The 19412-nt window shown below is 43.1% G+C and overlaps 1 protein-coding gene across 5 annotated transcripts in view; it reads right to left on the reverse strand.

The window, feature by feature from the left end:
- The window catches only part of EVC2 (EvC ciliary complex subunit 2), a 148919-nt gene that overhangs the window by 106662 nt on the left and 22845 nt on the right, over positions 1 to 19412 (reverse strand). For all 5 annotated transcript variants that reach the window (XR_010841121.1, XM_067036395.1, XM_067036394.1 and 2 more), the window contains exon 7: positions 16439 to 16492. Coding sequence is in view for 4 of the 5 variants with exons in the window: in XM_067036395.1 (XP_066892496.1) it covers positions 16439 to 16492 (54 nt within the window). In the remaining variant the exon portion in view is untranslated. The remainder of the gene's footprint in view (positions 1 to 16438; positions 16493 to 19412) is intronic.

Raw genomic sequence — 19412 nt, forward strand, 5'->3', positions numbered from 1 at the left:
TTTAATGTGTCCAGTGTACTTCTCCCTCCTCAAAGGCTTCCTCTGGGCTCCAGTCAGCGACATCCTGGGACCAGTGTGAATCCACTTGATGGTCCAGAAGTGGCTGGCACCAAATAACAACTGTGAGAAGTAGTCAGTTCTAGAGTTCTAGACACCCCACATTCCTCCCTTCCCTCCACCATTTCTTTGGGATCTAGAACGTGATGCCAAAGACAGCAGCAGCTGCCATCTTCCTAAGCACTCAGCACGGGGCAGGCTTGGGGCTGTGCTCCTACATAGGAGCTCACATCAGAATCGCCTGAAGGTCTGTGGAAACAAATTGCTGGGCCCCTCCCTTGGGGATTCTGAGTCACTAGACCTGGGGCAAGAACCGAGAAGAGGCGTTTCTAGCAAGTTCCCAGGGGAAGCTCCCACCCTTTGAGAACCCCTAGGCTAAGGTTTTCACAAGAATTAACTTCTTGAATTCTCCCAAAGACACTTTCAGCAAAATAAAAACAGCTCTGGTTTCAAATCCTACAGGCCTGGGGCATCCCTGGTGGCGCAGTAGATAGGAATCTGCCTGCCAACGCAGGGGACACAGGTTCGAGCCCTGGTCCAGAAAGATCCCACGTGCTGCGGAGCAACTAAGCCCGTGCGCCACAACTACTGAGCCTGCACTCTAGAGCCCGCGAGCCACAACTACTGCGCCCACATGCCACAACTACTGAAGCCAGCAGCCTAGAGCCCGTGCTCTGCAACAAGAGAGAAGCCACCGCAATGAGAAGCCTGCACACTGCAATGAAGAGTAGCCTCCACTCGCTGCAACTAGAGAAAGCCCACGTGCAGCAACGAAGACCCAACACAGCAAAAAAAAAAAAAAAAAAAAAAATTCCTACAGGCCTGAATTACAATGCCTCATCTATCGAAACAGCTCTATACTTTGGGCAAGTGACTTGACCTCTGGAAGCCTCAGTTCTCTCATCTGTAACATGGGGATAAAAATACCTCACAGCATGAAAATTAGACAAAATAATAATGCAGAGGAGCTTGGTGTAAAGTTTGGCTTATCTATTTAGTCGATAAATAGGTACTGGGTGTCAACTGTGTACCAGGCAATATGCTAGAAGCTAATAAGATGCTGATGCTTTCTCCCCTGGTGTGATTACACTCTTCCTGTGGACACTGATCAGGGCTGACCCAGCCTACTTGCTTCTCACAGATAAGGGTCTGTAACAGCACAGAGAGTGAAGCTTGGGCTCTAGACTCAGACCACCGGGTGTGGGACCCATCTCTGCTACTTACTGGCCATGTGGCATTGGGGCAAATCACTTCATCTCTCCTTGCCTTTCCTCTTCCCTTGTAAGACAGAGACAAGAGCCTTCCAAAGGTTGTACTGAGGATTAAACACGAGACATCGACAAAGTCCAATGAAGTCACTAAAAGAGGGCCTAACCCATGGCACTCACTGACTAAACGTGAGTGATTCTGGCCCTGCCTTCCTTTGTGGGTTGGGTGGCCCAAGGCAACTCCACTGGTACAGAAAGGGAGATGCTATGTGGTGACCGTTACCCAGTCATTTCTTAGAACGTGACCTCGAAAACAGGCCTGGACTAAAAGAGACTAAGATTTTTATGACACTTTCATCCTTTGGAGTGCTCTCACCAAAATGTCTATACTCAAAAATGAAAGGGAAAAAATGTCTGTGTCCATAACAAGGGGCTTAAAATGTTCACCCCTTTAACCTAGTGATTTCACATCCAGGATTCACTCCTCAGGAGACAATTCAAAAATAGGCATAAAAGCTTATACCCAGGCTGGTTTGATCCAGAAATATGCATGAAGATTTATTTATATATAAGGCTGTTTTTAAGAACATTGTATAAAAGAACACAAATGGGACGTATCCTAAATGCTCCACAACACAAAGAATGGTTAAATATTTTAAGCTTCTGTGAGTTATTCTATCCATATAATGGCCAATCATGTAGCCATATTACAAGTTTTGAGAAGCAGAATAATGCATGCCTGCTAGGGGAAAAAAGGTTTTCAACAGAAGCCAAGGGTTTAAAAAGAGAAGCAAATATCCTGTGTGTCCTTCTGCATCCTCTTCTAACCCCACTTCCCAAAGGCAACTATCTTAAATAGATACTGGTTTTAGTTTCTATGGTTTAGTGAACCAGAATGGTTAGTTAACTTAAATACTCTAAAAATTATGCATACATCTTTATTTCTTGATATGTCAACATTACACATTATTTATGAATTCCTGCTGTGATAGATGTGGATTTTAGGTCACAAATTTTTACCCCCAAATTTTGAAGGATTGTTACCTACAAATAACCCTCCCTACACTTTCTCCCAATTTCAATGGTTATATTCAGTTAGCTACCTTTGTCTAACTTTAAAAAAATGAAACAGTTTTTATGGCATTAAATTTAGAGAATATTTCTTGTGTTCTTACTAAGAAAGAAAGAAGAAACATGGTGAAACTAGTGCCCCATATTTGCTTCCACATGTCCTTTCACCACTTCTGCCCTCCAGAATTCGTTTATTTTATACATACATGTATGTATGTATATTCTGCACCCACAATTAAGACTTTGTGGTGGTTTATAAGTTAATTCTGAAAACTAAAAATAAAAAAATTTTAAAGGCAATATCATTATTATGATTAGACATAGGTATTCACTGCATAATAAAGTAATTGAATGTAATCCTGTATAACTAAATATAAGCCCCTAAAAGCCACATATTTTTAATGCAGTGCCCTTTCTTACACTATCATTTTTCAAAATCATGCCATGGCTTTAGTTTGCTTCAACTTGGACCAATACTTCCTGTGTAACATTTTTTTTTTCCTGGGGTTTCTCACTGCTTTTCTTTTTTCTTCCTGGTATACACCAATTTCTTTAATGATATTAGCTGTTGCAGGGAGACATCTTTTTTTTTTTTTTTTTTTTCTTAAAATCATAACTCCCAGAGGTCTTTGACATTCTGATCTACTCAGGACTGGCTACTTTCTAGGCTTGCTGCACTGCTGTCATTAGAGCTCTCTTTACTGCTTTCTTGTTTTTTGGATTCCATTCCTCCCTCTTTCTTGTATTTTTTTTTTCAGTTTGATAGAGTATTTTCCATATTTATGCATTCTCAAGTAAATTGGTTTAGAAAATATTTTTATTTCTCACGTGTTAAAATATTGTTACTTTGTGTTTGTTTGATTGTTACCTTGGCTGAGACTATCACTCAAGGTCCAAAATCTTTTTCCCTCAGAATACTGAAGGAGCCACTCTACTATCTTTTAGCATAAGTGTGCCTGATGACCTCTTAGAAGGATCTTGCTTTCTAGGAGCTTTAAGTTCTAAATGTTTAACCAGCTAAAAGGAGATTTTGAATGATTTTTTTAAATGGAGTAAAATACACATTACATAACATTTACCATTTTAATCATTTTTCAGTGTACAGTTGTGTTAAGTACAACCATGCTGTACAACCATCTCCACCATCCATCTCTAGAACTTTTTCATTTTGCAAAACTTAAACACTGTACCCATTAAACAACTCCCCATTCCCTCCTTCCCCAGACCCTGGTGACCACCATTCTACTTTCTGTCTCTATGAATATGATTACTCTAGGGGCTTCATATTAGTAGAATCATACAGTATTTGTCTTTTTATGAGTGGCTTATTTCACTTAGCATAACACCCTCAAGCTTCATCTATGTTGTAGCATATGTCAGAATTTCCTCTCTTTTTAAGGCTAATATTCCATTGTATGAATACACCACATCTGTTTATCCACTCACCCATTGATAGACACTTGGGTTGTTTCCATCTTTTAGCTCTTGTGAATAATATAAACTGCTGCTATAAACATGAGTATACCAATCTTTTAAAGACCCTGCTTTCAATTCTTTTGGGGATATACCCAGATGTGGAATTGCTGGGTCATATGATAATTCTATTTTTAATTTTTTAAGGAATGACCATACTGTCTTCCATAAAGGCTGCATATTTTTATTCCCATCAATAGTGCACAAGGGTTTCAATTATTCCACATTCTTGTCAACACTTGTTATTTTCTGTTTTTTTTTAATAAAAGCCACAATAACAGGCATGAGGTGATTTGCATTCCCCTAATGACTAGTGATGGTGAGCATATTTTCATGTGTACACTGGCCATTTGTATATCTTCTTTGGAGAAATGTCTATTCAAGTCCCTTGACAATTTTTTAATCTCATTGTTTGGTTATTATTGTTATTGAGTTGTAGGACATTAGGGACTGAATGTTTGTGTGTATTCCCAAAATTCATATGTTGAAATTCTAACCACCCTTGTGATGATATTAGGAGATGGGGACTTTGGGAGGTAAATGTTGTCCTTATAAAGAGACAAATGGACCAGAGCTCTTTCTGCTCTCTGCCAAAGGGGGATTCAATGAGAAGATGGCCATCTACAAACTAGGAATTGGGTTCTCACCAGATACCATATCTACTGGCGTATCTACTTTGACCTTGGACTTGCCAGCCTAAAGAACTGTGAGAAATAAATGTGGGTTGTATAAGCCATTCAGCCTATGACATTTTGTTATAGCAGCCCAGACTAAGACATAGGATTTCTTTATGTGGTATAGATATTAACCTTTTATCAGATAAATGATTTGCAAATATTTTCCCCCATTCTGTGAGCTGCCCTTCACTCTGTTGATTGTGTCCTTTGGTGCACAGAAGTTGTTAATTTTGATGTAGTCCAATTTATCTGTTTTTTTTCTTTTGTTACCTGTGCTCTTGGGTCATATCCAAGAAATCACTGCCAAATGCAATGTTATGAAGCTTTCCCACATGTTTGCTTCGAAGAGCTTTATAGTTTTAGGTCTTACATTTAAGTCTTTGATGCTCTATGAGTTAATTTTTGTACATGGTATAAGGTAGGGGTCCAACTTTATTTTGGACTCCAACTTTATTTTGGATATCCAGTTTCCCCAACATCACTTATTGAAATGACTATCCTTTCCCCATTGAATAGTCTTGGCACTCTTGTTGAAAATCATTTTATTATAGATGTGAGGGTTTTTTTTTCCTGGGCTCTCTATTCTTTTCATTGGTCTGCATGTCTGTCTTCATGACATTACCACACTGCTTTGATTATTGCAGCTCTGTAATAAGTTTTGAAATCAGGAAGTGTGAGACTTCTAACTTTGTTCTTTTTCAAGATTGTCTTGGCTATTTGGGTTCCTCTGAGATTTCATATGAATGTTATGATGGGTTTTCTTTCTATTTCTACAAAAGAATGCCATTGGAATTTTGACAGAAATTGCACTGCACCTGTAGATCATAACAATATGAAGTCTTCCAGTCTATGGACAAGGGATGATTTTCCACTTACTGGTCTTCTTTAATTTTCTCTCAGCAGTGTTTTGTAGCTTTCAGTGTACAAGTTAAGCTTATTCCTAGGTATTTTATTTTATTTATTTATTTATTTTTTTTGCGGTACGCAGGCCTCTCACTATTGTGGCCTCTCCCTTCGCAGAGCACAGGCTCTGGATGCACAGGCTCAGCGGCCGTGGCTCATGGGCCCAGCCACTCTGTGGTATGTGGGATCTTCCCAGACTGGGGCATGAACCCGTGTCCCCTGCATCAGCAGGCAGACTCTCAACCACTGCACCATCAGGGAAGCCCAGGTATTTTATTCTTTTTGATGCTACTGTAAATTAAGTTGTTTTCTTAATTTCCTTTTTGGATTGTTCATTGTGTATGTATATAAAAGCAACTGACTTTTGTGTGCTGAATTTTTAGTAATATAAAAAATGTCTATATCCTAGTATAACATTTTAAAAGAAGACACAAAGCTGTATGTACATAAAAATTCCAATTACATTAAAATAAAAATAATATATATGCACCCATATACATATGGAACCTATGAAGAAAATATTCCAGAATTTTGTTGAGCGTAATTACTTGATGAATTTTCTCTTTATGTTTCTGTGTTTTCTATAATGGGCATGTATTACTTGTATAATCTGGAGACAAAAAATGATAATAATGAGTTCTAAGTGTGGTAGACAAGGAGATGCACCACCCAGATCTCCCTTCAAGGAAGGACTAGGTGTCCAGCTACAAGCAGTGTGGTCAGTAGACCTCCCACTTCATGGTCTAGATCAGCTGCAGAGAGCCACCTCACCTAGGTCATGCCGACATCTGGTAAAAGGACAAGGCAGAGGCATAATGGCCAGCCATTTAGCCTGATGAGGGATGCTCAGACAGGTGACAACACTTGCCCCACAGCTCTCTGACAGGTGAAGCTTTGTCAGCCTGGATCACACTTGACTTCTTCCTCTGCCCAAACCTGCTTCCTCCTCCTCCCCTTCACAGGTGATCTAATTGGGCTGGGGGAACCCCATGACCACGCCCAGGTTAGACGATTCACAAAGACTCATACATAATCACAAAGGACTCAGCATATAATCATTCTCACAGCTATGATTACAGTGAAAGGATACAAAGAAAACTCAGTAAAAGGAAAAGGCATGTGGGGCAAAGTCTGGGGAAACCAGGAGCAAGCTTCTAAGGTCCTCTCCCAGTGGAGCTACAAAGGGCACACTTAATTCCTCCAGCAATGAGCATAAACGCTGTCCACCAGTGAAGCTCATTTGAGACTCGGTACCCAAGGTTTTTATTCAGGATTAGTCACTTAGGCACCCTCTGCCTGGCATGTACCAAAATCCCAGACTCCAGATGGAAATGAGGTGTTCAACATAAAATATATTCTTTATAAAAACAGTTTAGGTGGGTGAGCCACCCATAGTTCAGTAAATGGTGAGAATCGTCCTCAAATCCAAGTTCCCAGATGCCAGCCAAGGGCTAACCTTGTAAGTAGGGCTTTCTAAGGATAGCAGTCTCAGGCCAGCTATGTCAACTCTTCTGCACACTGGTTACCATGTTATACCTCAATTCTCTCTTGGCATCTGCTTCCAGAGAAGCCAACCTGTGACAAGTTTAATTCAAAATGGTTGCAGACCCCAATGTTCATTGCAGCACTATTTATAATAGTCAAGACATGGAAGCAACCTAAATGTCCATCAACAGATGAATGGATGAAAAAGATGTGGTACAAATATACAATGGAATATTACTTGGCCCTAAAAAAGAATGAAATAATGCCATTTTCAGGAACATGGATGGACCTAGGGATGATCATACTAAGTGAATTAAACCAGACAGAAAGACAAATATCATAAGATATCACTTACATGTGGAATCTAAGGAAATGATATAAATGAACTTATATACAAAATAGAAATAAACCCACAGACATAGTAAACAAACTCATGGTTACCAAAGGGGAAAGGTGAGGGGGGGATAAATGAAGAGTTTGGGATTAACATATATACACTACTATATGTAAAATAATCAACAAGATCCTACTGTATAGCACAGGGAACTATACTCAGTATTTTTAAATAACTTACAAGGGAAAAGAATATGAAAAAGAATATATATATGTATAACTGAATCACTTTTCTGTACACCTGAAACTTATGTAACATTGTAAATCAACTATACTTCAGTAAAAAAGTGGCTGCAGATTACGGGAACATTGAATGCATTACATAGGAGCCGGAAGGCAACTAACCCATTCTTCATTACTGTGGTCACAATGCACACTGTAGTTAAGGTTACATTTTTCTGACAGACCAACAAGGCCAACCTGACCTTCCAAACCGTCAAAGCCAAGTTAGGTTGGGAACAGGAGCTTCGGTCCAGACAATTACTGGAACCTGAATCAAAGTGTGTTGCCACATATGACTCACCTATGATGAATCAGCCTCTGTCCATAGAGGCTGTTATCAGAGGTGGTCAGGAAACCAATTCTGTTTTCAGACTCAAACATCCTGATTCTAAATCTTACATTTTGATTAGCACCAAATTGAAATGCAAGTTCTCCATTTGCACTGGAAATAGCCTTCTAAGCTCTGATTTGTGTACCTATCAGATAAGAAGAAAATCAATATACTGGGTAACTACGAAAAGCAGTGCAAACAGGTTACATTAAAATACTGATGGAAAGGAGACAAAACATCTGGGTCTAAAGAGAACAAAAGGCTATAGATCAGCGATTTGTTTTCAGAGTTTGCTACTGACAGAAGGCAAACACTTTTAATTTTACAGCTTTAGGGAGAAGAATGGAGAGGTGAGGGGATGAATGACATTTGACCACCTACAATATGCCACTCCCTGGGCTAGATGCATGTAGGGGGTTGAATTGTGTCCTCCAAAGTATGCTGAAATCTTATCCCTCAGTACCTATGCATGTGACCTCATTTGGAAATGAGGTCTTAGCAGACATAGTCAAGTTAAGTAAGATGAGGTAATACTGGATTAGGGTGGGTCCTAAATCCAGTGACAGTATCCTTATAAGGAGAGGGAGATTTGGAGACAGACACACACAGAGAAAAGACTACGTGACCATGGAGGCAGAGATTGGAGTGATGGAGCTACAACCAAGGAAGCATTTCCAGGAGCCACTTGAAGCTGGGAAGAAGCAAGGAAGGATTCTTCCCTAGAGTCTTCAGAGGGAGCATGACCCTGCCGACACCTTGATTTCAGTCTTCGAGCCTCCAGAATGGTGAGAGAATAAATTTCTGTTGTTCTAAGCTTTATGATAATTTGTTGTGGCAGCCCTAGGAAATTGAAAAAGTGTGGTATCGCTTTACCTCATTCAATCTTCAGCAATCCTGCAGGGGATGTATTATTCCCACTCCACTGATAGATAAATGGAGATGCAAAGAGATCAGGTAGTTAATCAAAGTCCATAGTTAAAGAGGGACAGAGCTAGCTCTGCTTGATTCCAAAGTCTGTATTCTCCCCGGTACATTACACTACTTGCTGTCCAGGGGGCTGTGTGGTTTCCTAAACACATTTTTAGTCTCAACCTCCCACGCTGTGGTAGAAGTTACTTATCTGACGGATGAGAACCAGAAACAGATATTGGGACAGGATTACAGGCAGGCAGCGTCAATGTACTAAAAAAAGCAGGAACAAAACTAACTCATTCTCTCAGAGTCTCCCTCCCTTCCTCCCTTTCCTGCTTTAGGAAGTAGAACAGCCAACACAAGCCACCTCACTCCTCCTCTTCCCACCTCCACCTTCTCTGAATCTCAACCTTGAGATCTTGCCCTCTTTGACCAGTCACATGGCCAAGAGAATTTGAAAAGCCGAGGCAGTGTGCGGAGCAGGAGCTTCATTTAGCAACATGGCTGCAGGAATGAATGCCTGTATTTAGGAAGAGGACAAAGCCAGGCCAGCTCTGCGGATCACACCACCTTTCTCCCCTTCTCTCCTGTGAGTCTCACTTTCCAATACCAGGTGATAAGCAAACCTAGGTAAAGACTACCTCCTTGGGCAGGCCCGCTCACAAGTCCCACTTTCTTCTTTGCAACCTTCTTCATTTACCTCTGTTCCTAACTTAAGCTAGGTCCTGATCCCCTGACCTGCCCACAACGCCTCTACTCTTCAACTTCCCTCCTCCATATAAATGGCCAAGGAAGACTGAATCTCAAGATTTAGGAAAATCCCCATAATCACTCATATCACCATAATCATCATCATTATCAACATCACCATCAACATCGCCATCACCGCATCACCATCATCACCATCAATACCATCAGTATCACCATCATTACCACCATCATTACCACCATCATTACCACCATCAGTATCACCATCATTACCACCATCAGTATCACCATCATTACCACCATCATTACCACCATCAGTATCACCATCATTACCACCATCAGTATCACCATCATTACCACCATCATTACCACCATCAGTATCACCATCATTACCACCATCAGTATCACCATCATTACCACCATCATTACCACCATCAGTATCACCATCATTACCACCATCAGTATCACCATCATTACCACCATCATTACCACCATCAGTATCACCATCATTACCACCATCATCACCACCATCAGCATCACCATCATCACCACCATCAGCATCACCATCATTACCACCATCAGTATCACCATCATTACCACCATCATTACCACCATCAGTATCACCATCATTACCACCATCAGCATCACCATCATTACCACCATCAGCATCACCATCATCACCACCATCAGCATCACCATCATTACCACCATCATTACCACCATCAGTATCACCATCATTACCACCATCATTACCACCATCAGTATCACCATCATTACCACCATCATTACCACCATCAGTATCACCATCATTACCACCATCAGTATCACCATCATCACCACCATCATCACCACCATCAGCATCACCATCATCACCACCATCAGCATCACCATCATTACCACCATCATTACCACCATCAGCATCACCATCATTACCATCATCATCACCACCATCAGTATCACCATCATTACCACCATCATTACCACCATCAGTATCACCATCATTACCACCATCATTACCACCATCAGTATCACCATCATTACCAACATCATTACCACCATCATTACAGCTAATATGTATTGAGCAGATACTGAGTGCCAAGGTTAGTTCCAAGTGCTTTACATGCTTTATCCATTCACTTCCAATGGCAACAGCATAAAGTGGGCACTATTTTAAGCCATATTTTACAGATTACTATGCTAAAGTATAAATAAGTTAAATAAATGGCCCAAGGTCACAGAGCTAACAAGTAACAGACCCAGGATTCACACCCCGTGGTCTAGGCAGTAGTCTTCAGACCGCAGCTGCCTCTCCAGGGCTCAGGCTCCAGCCTGGCCTTTTACCAGGAGCCCTGCATTGAGTCATCAGGGGCTTGTGCTGCTGTGAACGTTCTGACTCCCTCTCTGAGTATACAGCTCACCCTTTTGGGGTAAGTGACTAGCAGGGCAGAATTTTAGAATTCCTGAGTCTCTGGCCAAAAGCCTTCCCTTCAAAACTACGCTTAACTATCAACATCTTTATTGAACTTTCATCGGAGGCCAAGTAATTCCTTTTTAATCTTTAGAACAATGCTTTAAATACAGAATTCACACTTCATGGGTGCAAAAATCAAGCTTTGCTCTAATTCTATTTATCTGAAAATGTCTATGAAGTGGCTACATCACAATTACTGCCAGGTTTGACTCAGGGTTTAGATGTGGTGGTAACCTTTCTTGACAAGGAAAGACAAGGAGGAAAGAGACCCAGGCCCTGCTCTGAGGAGCTCAGCATCCTATAGAGGAATGGCCAGGCACACAGGCTGGGGCGACATGTGTGACTAGGGCAAGGAGAGAAGAGGGGCAGCCCCTAACCCAGGACAAAGAAGACCTTCCAAGAGGTGACCCGTGGGGAGAGGACGAGGCTGAGTCAGGCATAGGGAAAAACATGAGCAGGACTTGCAGATGGCAAGACACAGCCCAGGTCCCAGAGGGCCTTCAAGAGAAGGTCAGGGATTTGCAACATCATCCTATAGGCTTAGGGGGCTCCCTGCAGGGTTTTAAGCCAGGAAGTAACATGGTCATATCAGTATTTTAGAAAGAGAAATCCATATGCTGTGTGACTTCAGCCTGGAGGAGGGTGAACCTGGATGACACAGCCAATGGAGAAATGATAAGGACCAGAAACAACGCTATGCGAAGCAGCAGAACATACTCGTAAAGACCATGGACTTGGGCCCTCACTGGGGGTTCAACTCTCAGCTCCTCCCCTACCACACTGTGGGACCCTGAGCCTTTCCCTCCGTAAGCTGCAGTTTCCCCATCTGTAAAATCAGGGAAAAAATCTTGCAGACAAATTCCACTGATAATCATTGTAAGTACAGAATTTCAAAGAGCCTATCTACCTTAAACTTCATTATCTAAGAATAAAGAAAAAGAGGTGGCTCAGTGACCCCAGCTGTCTTATCCCCAGAGCCCGCACTAACTTTCCTTCTTGTCTCTGGAAAAGAATCCGTTATTACCACTTTAATCACATATTAGCTGGTAGCAGATTCCTTTGATGAGTTCCACCACTGCATTTATGAAGAGCAATGCCAGACAAAAAAAGACTTTCAAAAGAAATGCTTTAAATGCTTAAAATCCAATAACAAGTTACAAGAGCATGAGGAAAAATTGTTTATACAATTTAACTTCAATTATGTAATAAATATATTTATAGACTTGCAGAAGGCAAGAAACTACCATGCTAGCAATGGTTATCTCTGATGGTGGGGATATGAAGAAATGTTATCTTATTCTTCTAACTTTCTCCTTGTGTCTGTCTGTCTGTCTCTCTCTCTCTCTGTGTGTGTGTGTGTGTGTGTGTAGGGGTTGTTTGTTTAAAGTACCCATAATAGACATATATTAAAGCCCACCCCCTCCCCAAAACAGGAAAAGTTTGAAGGGGAGAGCATACAGAATGATTTCTCTGAAAGACATTTTAGGAGTAATTTAGTTGAAATCCTTCAACTGCTTGAAGAAGCAGAGGAGTGACTTGCTGACCCTTGTCCCACAGCCCTTGAGGGGCAGTTCTGAGGGCAGAGACTCTGATAACTCTGGCAAGAGCAAGAGCTTGAACCAGGTAACCATAAACAGAGATAATCACACTCACTGATAGAGATCTGTAAGTTACAACCCAGTGAATAAGGCTCGGACTACAGAACAAACTGCACAGCAAGATTCCATTCCTCAATGTTGTATCAAGCTTCAGGACCTTGGCCAGTTCCCAAAGCCTCTCCGGACCTGAGTTTTTTTTACTCTTAAATGAGGAAGTAAAACTAGGTAATCTTTAAAGTCTCCCCCTGGGCAAAAATTCTATTCTGATGTCAACAAAAATGTATTAAGTGCCAACCAGGGAAATAATCTCAATGTCACAGAGTGACAAGGTTTATCAGATGTCCCAATGCCACTGGATCCCAGCATGGGGTGCCACCAGCCTGCTTGGGGGATGTGAAGGAATCACAGAGGTGGAGAAAGTTGGTCAGGGTCCTGCAGGATGTTTACGAGCTGCCAGAGGACAGGAAGGAAAAGATCAGCATGTGTAAAACCAGAGCGATGTGGAAAACACAGGAACCCCACGGCACAGAGAGAGAGCACAGGTCACCTTTCCTGATGGAGCCTGTATCCTAACTTAAGGGAATTGGGTTTTATCCAGCAGGCAATGGGGAGGCCCTCCAGAATAGAAAGTGAGCAGGCTGGTATTTCAGGATGATGGGCTGGAGGGGAGCAGGACTGAACAGGCAGAAGGCTGGTAAGTCATCCAAAGAAGAAGAGACCCAGAGAAGGCAGACGTGATGATAGGCGACTGCATGCTTCCAGCCCTGTGAGTTAAACCCAAAGCCACATGATTTTGCCAGTGGAGTCACATGCTCCCTCCACTGTGCTCAAGGGCACACATTGTAAATCTTTGTGTTTGAGAAATTCTCATATCGTACATAGCTATCTACTGAGGTATTCTTTATCTTATTAATGAATAGGAGCTCTTTATATTATAAAGACATTAATCCTTTTTAATGTATGCTACAAATATTTTCCCAAGTTTACCCCTTACCTTTCTTAATACTGTTTTCAAATGTAAAGTTTTCAACTATTTTGTGTACTCAGACCCATGGTTTTCCCCCATGGTTTTTTTCATAGCATATTAACTGATATTCACTCTTTAAAAATTGTTTTATCCATTTAGATTTAAATCTGTTGAGGGGATTCACCTTCATTTTTCTTCCAAAAGATCCTGTCAGTTGCCCCCCAAATTTATGACTCAGACATTCTCTTTCCATTGATTTGAAATATCATTTTATCATGTATACATATGTGTAGATATTCTATTTTGTTCCACTGTCTGACTTTTTTTGCAGGACCTGAATAAATAAAGCATCAATATAGCTTTCTAATTTTTTATATCTGCTAGGGCAAATCCTCCTTTGTTACTCATTTCAAAATTTTCTCATCTAGCTTTGTAAATTTATATTTCCAGGTGAAACTTTGATTGATTTGATCACATTCCTCCCCCAAATTCCACTATTATTGTTATTATTCGCATTATACTCCAAATGAATTTGGGTGACATAACAATTGGTTTAAATGTCCCTCTCTTGATTAGATTCAGATCCTTGCAGCGAAATATGGTGACCTGTTCTTCTGGTGCCTGGCAGGGTGTCCAGCTTCACTACAAGAAGCTGGAGTGAAGTCCAGCTCAATCAGAACACCTCCACTCAACTACTATCCATAGGATAAATAAGGTCCTACCGTATAGCACTGGAAACTATACTCAATATCCTGTGATAAACTACAATGGAAAAGAATACGAAAAAGTATATATATATGTATAACTGAGTCACTCTGCTGTACTGCAGAAATTAACACAACATTGTAAATCAACTATACTTCAACAAATTTTTTTTAAAAAGAACACCTGCACTCAATGTCCGGCACAGGGTGGAGTGATTCTTTTCCTCTCTATTCATCCGGGAGGCAGAAAGGGTAAGAAGACTTCTTGGGGTCTTAGTTGACATATATCAGTCTCACCCTCAGGAAATTCATAAGAAATTAAGGAGGTGATGGCGTCTCTTCCAAGTGCTGCAGTTCCCAATTTACACAATGGGTTACTCAACGTCTTTGCTTTGTACTTTTTAACTGCTTGATAAAAATGTCAGAGGAGGGCTTCCCTGGTGGCGCAGTGGTTGAGAGTCCGCCTGCAGATGCAGGGGACGCGGGTTCATGCCCCGGTCCAGGAAGATCCCACATGCCGCAGAGCGGCTGGGCCCGTGACCCATGGCCGCTGAGCCTGCGTGTCCAGAGCCTGCGCTCCGCAACGGGAGAGACCACAAACAGTGAGAGGCCGCATACCGAAAAAAAAAAAAAATGTCAGAGGAGCTTATACCTCACTGCTGAGCTCCTGTTCATCACTGTCACACTTTCCTAGTATAACGACGTTATCTTTGCAGGTGCCCAAGTCAACCGTGCTAGAACACACGCTGCAGCTGGCAAGTGCTGAGCCTCCTCCTTACGTATACCTAAAAGGTGCCAGGCACTGTGCTCGAGCCCAGTAAAGCTTGGTTCATGTCCAACCTACAGTCAAACAGGCTTAACCTTGACGTCAGATCTTCAGATACATATTTTAGAAACCTCTCCTCCACCCTTAATTAACTCTTCCTTTAAGATCCAAGTGAATTCTTACCTCTTCCAAGAGGCCTGTCATCCACCCAGCCCGCCGAGCCCACCCTTTCTCCCTTGTCAGTACCCCCAACACCTATGTGGGGTCACAACCTCACAAGTTCGGTCACAGCTGATGTACATGGTTTGTTTGGCTTTTTGCCCTTGTTTAATGTCTCAGTGTGGGGGAGGGATGGTGGGTGATGGTTGATCGGAATCCCCAGGCTGCCTCAGACTCCACTGCGCCCTAGAATCTCGTGTGGGCCTGACTCACACACTTAAAGCGCTGGCGCCGTCCTCGTGGCAATTTAAGCTTGAGAACCTGATACATAACATTCTTTTCGCAATTAACACAGAACACTTGCACAGCAGCGTTACTTCCATGTGTAATAATACTGACGATGTTTATTGAGCGCTCACAGAATGCAAGGCACTGTGCCTAGTGCTTTGCCTGCATCAATCCGTTTACTTTGACGACCACCCTGTGAAGTGGGTACTATTATTATTCTCATTTTACAGCCAGGATACTGAGGTCCACGGAGGTGAGTAATGTGCCCAAGGTCAGATACAATCAGTGGAAAAGCAGGGATGAAAGTCCAGGCCTCTGGTGCAAGAGCCCGTTGTTCCCACAACACTCTAGGGCCATCACCTGCATATGTCTCATCTCCCCACTCGATAATGACCTCCTTGAACATGTGACCTTGGGCAAATGACCTAAGTGTGCCTCAGTTTCTCCATCTATGAAATGGAGGTGATTTAAAATACAATCTATCCCCTCAGATTATGGTGAAGATGTCACAATTCAGCAAATGAAGACTGCTTAGGATGCCTGGCACCTAGTAGGTGCTTAAGAAATGTGGAGCGTGGTTATACAGTGAATAAACACTTGATGAACATGTGAATGAGTGAAGGCATGAGCTGTGGGTGATTGAATGATGAACAAAAATGGAGAAATATTAATGGTGAACAGCAGAAGCAGGTCTGCAGGGCCCTGAGCAGCTCTGGGAAGACAAAACATGATCACCCACTAGCTGTGGGGTGAACACTGCAGGGCGGGAACCAGCCGGCTGATGGGTGGGTGAGGCCCCAGCCTGTGACCCATCTTGCCCAGATGAAAGGGTCATCCAGGAAACTAGCCAGACAGCCTCAGGCCACACTGGGGGACCCCAGACTGCACAGAGCCCCCAGCCTTGGCTCGTGTCTGGGAGGCTAAGGCCTGCGGTAGGCCCCTACCCTTGGCTCTGAGGACAGCAAGAGACCACACACCAAAGGCATAAAAAGACACACTGGGGGCATAAAGCATGTGTCCAGGTCAAAGATTTTCTCCTACCTACCGTTATCTTTTCTTCTGTTGTTATGGTGAAAAGGGCTTTTAGCTGGGCTCTGTTCTAGAAAAAGAAAAAAGAAAGCACTTCAGTAAATAGGTTTTGGCATCTGAGACAAGGTGTAACATTTCGTGTTTCCGACCCACCGACCCACCATGCCTGGAGCAACACCGGGCCCTTGACTTTGCGGGTGGAGGCTTGTGGAGGTCTTGAAGTCCCTTTGGGGGAAAGGTCTATGAAACTGTGATGCCTCCTTCTCTCCTAGAGGCGTGTGTGCAATCCAAACACCAGTTTCCGACCTGGAGCAGCCACTTTCACCCTCCGGGATCTAGTCTGTACCCTTCAGGAAGGGGGAGAGAATCACAGGCTCTGATGTCATTGATCCGATTGTCGGCTCTCTTTCCAATGCTCCCAACACCCCTAAACCCCAACTCCCTATGTGTCTCCTCCCAATACCTTCTAATACTCCTCTGCTTAGAAAACACAGGAAATGGAAAAATGAAGGGTGAGCGTTATGAATGCTATCTGTCCAACCATGTGGTATCTGCGGAGACTCAACATGAGATCATACTTCTTCCTGGGGGTAGAGTCAGAATATCTTGCAACTGAAAGGCAGTGCAGGGTAGTTTGGAGAGAACCAGACTACCCCGGTTCATGCCTGGCTCTATCACTCTCCAGCACTCTGGTTTTGGACAAGTTTTTGACCTCTCTGTGCCTCAGTTTCCTCACCTGTACAATGGGAATTATATTCAACTTGAAGGGTTGCTGTGAGGATTAATTAGAAGAGTGCCTGGCACATAGACAGGAGTGATATGAAAGTATTACTGCTATTGGGTGTAGCAGGTGGTGATGAGTGTTTGTATCAATGTAGGTAACCTGGCCTGGAGACTTGGAGCCCGAAGTCCAGTGAGCTAGGCAACCCCTGTGTGATCCTATCATGGCCACTTGGAGGCATTTTCCCTTGATCTGAGTGATGGTCCAACTGAGGTAGGAAACCTCCTGATTATGCCCTACAGTTGTTACAGCAGCCACACTGGGAGCACTGGGGCATCCCAACTGCATCATGGACAAGCTGATGGAGGCTTCCAAGGGAAGTCGAAATGCCACAAGCTTTCTTTTTCAGGAAGGAAATGGAAATTTTAAGAAACAAACAAATAAACAAGTCTTTAAAGAAGAGATACCTATGAAGCAATCTCTCTGCCCTTTCTGTTCCTGAATTGTCTGTGCTTCGGAATATTCATGGTGCCCTGTGAGTTTCAGGGTCTCCTGAACTAGTGGGTTCAAAGGCCAGTTTCCTCTCTCTTCACTCCCTCTGGGTCCCTCCTCCCTGTGCTTCCTGACACTCAAAGTCTCAGCAGAAAGGGGCTGAAAGTGTACTTCATCTCTTTGCAAAACGTGAATCCTCAGCCCCGCGCCTACATAAACTTCAAGGCTTGAGAAACATGTTTTAGATCACAGCCTGAAGTCAGGAAACAGGGACCACGTGAGATCCAGTGATGGTTTTATAAGGTGGGCAGGATGTTTATACAATAAATGGTAAGGAATTGGAGATGAATGTTCTAGATTTTCCCCTCTTTGACCTCCCTTCATCTAGGTCCTGTCTCATCTACCCTTGTATGAATTTGAGGTGCATGTGTGCATATCCACGTGCATGTGTGTGTGCATGTGTGTATCCATGTGCACATCCACGCGCACGTGTATGCATGTGTCCGTGTGCATGTGTATATCCATGTGCACACGTGTGTATCCATGTGCATGCATATCCACACGCACACATGTGCATCCATGTGCATGTGTGCATGTGCATGTGTGTCCATGTGCATGCATGTGTGCACACCTGTGTGTGTGTGTTTGAGAAAGTAGTTTCCAGATCTAAACACAATGCATTTCTGACAGTACCTACTTCATGCTGTGAGGATTAGTAAGTGGTAACTATTTTTATTACCCTCTCCACTGCTCTCATACCATGTGAAAGTGTCAGAACTAGAAGAGACTGTGGGGAGTCTTCCTACCCCTCTCATTTCTCAGGTGGGAAAACTGAAACTCAGAAACACTGAACTGTTCTGAAAACACAGCGAGGACAGCGTTCCCACCTCTGAAATACCAGACACCAGCTCCACACTAACTTGAAGGATTTCAAGTTGGGCACCTGCATTTTTAAATAACTCCTTTATTCTCCCATTTGTAGTGTGAGCCTCTTTATGGCTGACAAGCAGAGTAGTTCTCTTGGGGAACTGTCGTGAGTCTCACTCAAACTTTGATCATGTTCAGCCCCAAATACAATGGACTTTTTTTTTTTTTTTTTTTTTTTTTTTTTTTTTTTTTTTTGCGGTACGCGGGCCTCTCACTGCTGTGGTCTCTCCCATTGCGGAGCACAGGCTCTGGACGCGCAGGCTCAGCAGCCATGGCTCACGGGCCCAGCCGCTCCGTGGCACGTGGGATCCTCCCGGACCGGGGCACGAACCCGCGTCCCCTGCATCGGCAGGCAGACTCTCAACCACTGCGCCACCAGGGAAGCCCTACACTGGACCTTCTTGCCATCACGCAGGATGGCCTAGGAGTCACCCAAAGAAACGGTGAAGTCCAAATGGGTGAACGGATTGGAGAACGAGGCATAGGAGCCGCTCACCATCATGAGCACTTATCCACTCAGCAAACGCCGGCCTTCCACGGGCCTTTTCTAAGGCAGGGCCAGGAAGGGTGATGCTGACAGTCTAATGCAGGCAGGAACATACAACACATGGAATCTCCACGTGGTGGGGGGGAGGGACTCTCCACTCTGTCTACAGAACTGCCCAGAGAGCACCTGAAGGCTTGGAAGGGGACGGAAAGAAACTGCAGGCCATGTGCAAATATAAAATCATCTCTTTTATCCCCACAAGAGACTGGAGACTATAGAACAATCTCCCTTTTACTGATGAGAAACTAGAGGCTCAGAGAAGTTAAAAAAGAAAAAAAACTATACCTGCCCAAGAACCATTAG

Source organism: Kogia breviceps, chromosome 6 (assembly GCF_026419965.1).
Source record: "Kogia breviceps isolate mKogBre1 chromosome 6, mKogBre1 haplotype 1, whole genome shotgun sequence".
In the NCBI taxonomy this organism is placed as follows: Eukaryota; Metazoa; Chordata; class Mammalia; order Artiodactyla; family Physeteridae; genus Kogia; species Kogia breviceps.